Genomic DNA, 5,161 nt, shown 5'->3' with positions numbered 1-5,161 from the left:
AAAGGAAAGGAAAGGAAAGGAAAGGAAAGGAAAGGAAAGGAAAGGAAAGGAAAGGAAAGGAAAGGAAGGCAAGGCAAGGCAAGGAAAGACAAAGAAAGAAAGAAAGAAAGAAAGAAAGAAAGAAAGAAAGAAAGAAAGAAAGAAAGAAAGAAAGAAAGAAAGAAAGAAAGAAAGAAAGAGAAAGAATGAAAGAAAGAAAGAAAAAAGGAAGGAAGGAAGGACAGAAAGAGAAAGAAAGAAAGAAAGAAAGAAAGAAAGAAAGAAAGAAAGAAAGAAAGAAAGAAAGAAAGAAAGAAAGAAAACAAACACTGGCAAGGATGTGGAGAAACCAGAACCCTGTGCACTGCTGTGGGAATGCAAAATGGCACAACCACTATATAAAACAGTACAGCGGTTCCTCAAAAACTTGAACATAGAACTACCATATGATCCAGCCACGGGTCATATCTTTTGGGTATATAACAAAAAGAACTGGAAGCAGGGTCTCAAAGAGAAGTTTGTACACCCATGTTTGTAGCAGCATGATTCACAATAACCAAAAGGTGGAAGCAACCCAAGACCAGAAATGGATGAGTGAATAAACAAAATGTGGTCTATATACACCACAGAATACTATTCAACCTTCAAAGGAAGGAAATTCTGACATATGCCACAACATGGATGAATCTTGAGGATATTATGCTAAGTGAGTTATGGCAGTCACAAAAAGACAAATACTGTATAATTCCACTTATATGAGGTACCCAGCACAGTCAAATTCAAAGAGACAGAAAGTAGAACAGTGGTTGCCAGAAACTGGGGGAATGGCTAGGTGCAAAGGCTCACACCTGTAATCCCAGCACTTTAGGAGGCCGAGGTGGGCAGATCACTTCAGGTCAGGAGTTCCAGACCATCCTGGCCAACATGGCAACACTCCATCTCTACTAAAAATACAAAAAATAAGCCGGGCATAGTGGCGGGCGCCTGTAATCCCAGCTACTTGGGAGGCTGAGGCAGGAGAATCGCTTGAACTCAGGAGGCAGAGGTTGCAAGTGAGCCGAGATTGCGCCACTGCACTCCAGCCTTGGCAACAGAGAGAAACTCCATCTCAAAAAAAAGAAAAAAGAAAAGGAAAGAAATTGGGGGAAGAATGAATGGGAAGTTTTTAAATGTGTATTTAGTTTCTGTTTTGCAAGATAAAAAAATTTCTGGTGATGGAGGGTGGTGATGGTTGCATAGCAATGGGAATGTACTTAATGCCACTGAACTGTGCATTTAGAAGTGGTTAAGATGGCAAATTGTATGTTATGTGTATCATACCACAATTTAAAAATAAATAAGTAAATGCAACAAGTAAACTTATAATGCACCACATTTCTGGATACCCCGATCTGTTTGCAAACCCCTGAAAGGCCTCTTGGGAGGAAAAAATAATAATGAACCATTTAGGAACAGGCTAATTTTCTCAGCGTTCAGTGCATGTTCCTCATAGAGATAGGATCAGAATCTTTACTGATTCAGGAATCTATTCAATAACCTGTAAGATCTTAGAGGATAAGTCTGCATTCTTTAATGTAACCTTGTGGTATGTGAGCATAAGCCTGTCCAAAAGCAGCTGTGTGATCATTTTTCACTGATGATTAAGGATGGAGAGGTTAAATTTTGACACACATTCATTTACTCAACACGCACTTGAATACTCCAAATAGGAGCCCTTCAATTGCACCTTCCACGTTACTCAGGTTCCACTGCCTCATGCTCTGAATTTTACTTCCTCCACTGACAGCCACAAATCAGCACATCCAGTCTACAATTACCGAATTTCCACAGACCATGAGAACAGGTGAAGACACGGTTTGGGGAAGAACAGGCTATGTGGTTAAGGAGGTAAGGTCTCTAAAGATTTCAAAGAAAGGAGAAAAATTAAGCAAAGGTTAACTGATACCTGACTTTGGTCTCTAAAGGAAATTTTTCTCCCCCTCCTTCCCCTACCCCAAGACCCTTGGGATCTGCAATGGTACCCCTCCCTAAGGCTTTTCACCACCCAGTGGTGACAACCCAGGTTCCCATGGCCCATCATTTATGCCTCTGTAGAGTTCTTACTTCATTCTGCCTTGGGCATCAGTCCTTTATTCACATCTGTGTCTCCCCACACTTTCCATCAGAGCTGAGACCACAGCCCATTCCTCAGTTTCTCCCTGACCACCTTCCCAATCAGTGCAGAGCCCATGCCTGGCACAAATCAGAAGCCCAAGAAAACTGTCCGTTGAAATGAAATGTGGCCGTCTTGAAATTAGAATATAAAATCATAACTCCCAATCTGGATTTTATCAACATACCCAGTAACTTCATAGATTTCAGAGGGGAATGGGAAGATGAACCATGGTGGGTGGGAGGGCAGCATGGCCAAGGAGTTATTCTCAGAGATGAAAACTGTTGCGCAAAATCAGCAGGATCAAAGCAAAAAGGGTAGAGGTAGCTGGAGTTAGTGATTTTGACCATTTTAGAAGAAGTGCTCTCCCTTTATCTTCCTGTTTCAACCACTGCCAAGAAAATAGGAACCCTGACTTGATTTCCCTATCATGGCTTAGAAGACAAAAGGTGCCCAGGTCGTTTCATAGTCCCGCTCCTGAGACATTGCTACGAGCTCTGTTGAACAGAGCACTTTGTATGGATGAGCTCAATTCTCACAACCACTCTGTATGGGGGAGGTTCTCAACCCTGAGGTTGAATCACTTGACAAGGGTCACATAGTGATAGGTCATGGGCCGAGGTTTTGGGAGGACCATTCTCCACCCCTTGCCCTTGAGCTTTGGGTAGTATCAGTAACTACATCTAGGAGCCCCTGCCTTCCTTCTGCATCCCGAGAGCCCCAGCTCCCACCTCTCCACTCACCAGCCCTGATGGAATAATGTCAATTCATGACCTTGAGCAACCGTGCACCTTTCAGCAATAACGTTGTCACAATTTACCAGCGGGCTGACTGCATCCAGCACTGAGTTGTTCCATTGTGCACTGGTCCAGGGACCATATGCATTAATAACAACTATGTATTCTGCATCTATTATGTTCTGGGCACTATGCCCTGAGATTTATCTCTAATTCTCATACCAACCCCGAAAAATAAGGTGCCAGTAAATGCCATTTTACAGATGAGAAAACTAAAGCTCACAGAGTTTACCTGCCCAAGACAACACAGGCAGGGCTAGGATTCAAATCTAACTTACCTAGTTTCAAAGTTCATCCATGCTCTTCTCTCTATACCTCACTGCCTCTGAACAAGAGTTCAGGCCGGCTATGGTGGCTCACATCTGTAATCCTAACACTTTGGGAGGCTTAAGTGGGCAGATGGCTTAAGCCCAGGAGTTCAAGACCACCCTGGGCAACACAGCACAACCCTGTCTCTACAAAAATATATAAACATTAGCCGGGTATGGTGGCACGTGCCTGTAATCCCAGCTACTTGGGAGGTTGAGGCAGGAAAATCACCTAAGCCCAGGAAGGTTGAGGCTGCAGTGGGCTGTGATCGCACCACTGCACTCCAGCTGGGTGACAGAGTGAGACTCTGTCTCAAAAAAAAAAAAAAAAGAGTTCAAAGGATGGTGGGGGGGTCCAGGCACAGTGGCTCACACCTGCTATCCCAGCACTTTGGGAGGCCAAGGTGGGTGGATCACCTGAGGTCGGGAGTTTGAGACCAGCCTGACCAACATAGAGAAACCCCATCTCTACTAAAAATACAAAATTAGCCAGACATGGTGGCACATGCCTGTAATCCCAGCTACTGGGGTGGCTGAAGCAGGAGAATCACTTGAACCCAAGAGGTGGAGGTTGTGGTGAGCTGAGATCGTGCCATTGCACTCCAGCCTGGGCAACAAAGCAAGATTCTGTCTCAAAAAAAAAAAAAAAAGGTGGTGGTGGAGGGTCTGAAATGTGAGATCCAGACACTTAGGATCCACAGCCTCAACTTCTCCCTCAGTTCCTCCTGATCAGATGTAAGGCCCCTCCACCCTGTATGTCACTCAACAGCGAGCCCGCTTCCTTACCGTGGGCCGCTTCCAGACGATGCCTTGAGTTTGTGGAGAGCCTGGTCCAAGATCCTTGTAGCCCAAAGCTGATGGACATGCCGGGAATTCGGGGTCCTTAAACAGGACCCCTGAGTCCAAGCACTGTTGCCTCAGGGTCTTGAAATCCTGGCCCAAGTATTTCAAAGCCTTTTGGTTGGAGCCAAGACCTTGAGCGGCAGCCCGCTGCCTAGATACACCAGCCACCTGGGCTGCCATGGCCGTGGACTCTGTAGGGTGGACAGAAGGGCAAGGCCGCACCGTACTCTCAGACACCTGCTCCACTGGGAGGGGAGCTATAAGGCACTAAGGGAGGTGGAGCAGACAAACATTTCACCTGAGGCCCTGTTCCAGAAGGAAGTGAGTCATGGTTAGGGACAAATATGTACCCAAGGTCCAGGCCACTCTGCCCCACCTTCTTCTTCTGCCTTTTGCAAATAATTTGGGGTATGGGAACCTTCCAGGGCCCATCCCAGGCCATTAGCATCTTTACCCCCACCCCGGCATCCCCTCCACACACCTCTTTGCAAGATCCGCTTGCCTTGCATCAAGCCCATTGACTGAGTAAGAAGGCTCATTGTGCAGCTTGAAGCAAACATTCACCAAGGAATTGGAGGCATGGCTCTGAGCAGGAAGAAGGCAAGTGGTTACTACAGGGCCCTCCTTTCCTGCCAGAAAAGTTTGGGTCCATATTTCCTAGGAAAGCAAAAAATATCAGAGAGTGGTGATTCATAGGCCAGATTTGAAATAAGCCCTACTGGAGGAGGTTCCACCTGTGAGTGAAGGCTTTGGCCTCTGACTGCCTCGGTTTCTATCCTGGCTCCCCCAGTAATTCACTCTGTCATGTTGAGCAAGTTATTTAACCTCTTTTCTCCTAAACTTTTTTATGTATAAACTGGAAGATCATAGGAGACCCTACCTCAAAGGGTTGTTTGGAAGAGTGACAAGATAGTACATGTCATCTGCTTAGAACAGTATGGAAGTAACATTCAGTGAATGTCAGGTATCACTATTCCTTGGAGCCAGGATTCCCAGAGAGGCCTTGGAATCAGGAGCCTTGATTCCAATCTCAGAAGTGAGTTACAAGCTGTATGACCTTGGATTAGTCACTTCTCTCTGGG

General features: G+C 45.6%; 1 protein-coding gene across 1 annotated transcript in view; it reads right to left on the bottom strand.

The window, feature by feature from the left end:
- The window catches only part of CAPN8 (calpain 8), a 77,033-nt gene extending 72,692 nt beyond the window's left edge, over positions 1-4,341 (bottom strand). The window contains exon 1 of the mRNA XM_017869954.1: positions 4,023-4,341. Coding sequence (XP_017725443.1) covers positions 4,023-4,259 — 237 coding nt within the window. The 5' untranslated portion in view covers positions 4,260-4,341. The remainder of the gene's footprint in view (positions 1-4,022) is intronic.
- Positions 4,342-5,161: the final 820 nt, after the last annotated feature.

Source organism: Rhinopithecus bieti, unplaced genomic scaffold, assembly GCF_001698545.2.
Source record: "Rhinopithecus bieti isolate Rb0 unplaced genomic scaffold, ASM169854v2 scaffold_1673, whole genome shotgun sequence".
Taxonomy (NCBI): Eukaryota; Metazoa; Chordata; class Mammalia; order Primates; family Cercopithecidae; genus Rhinopithecus; species Rhinopithecus bieti.
The sequence above is the reverse complement of the archived record's forward strand: the minus strand, read 5'-3'. Positions and strand labels throughout refer to the sequence as shown.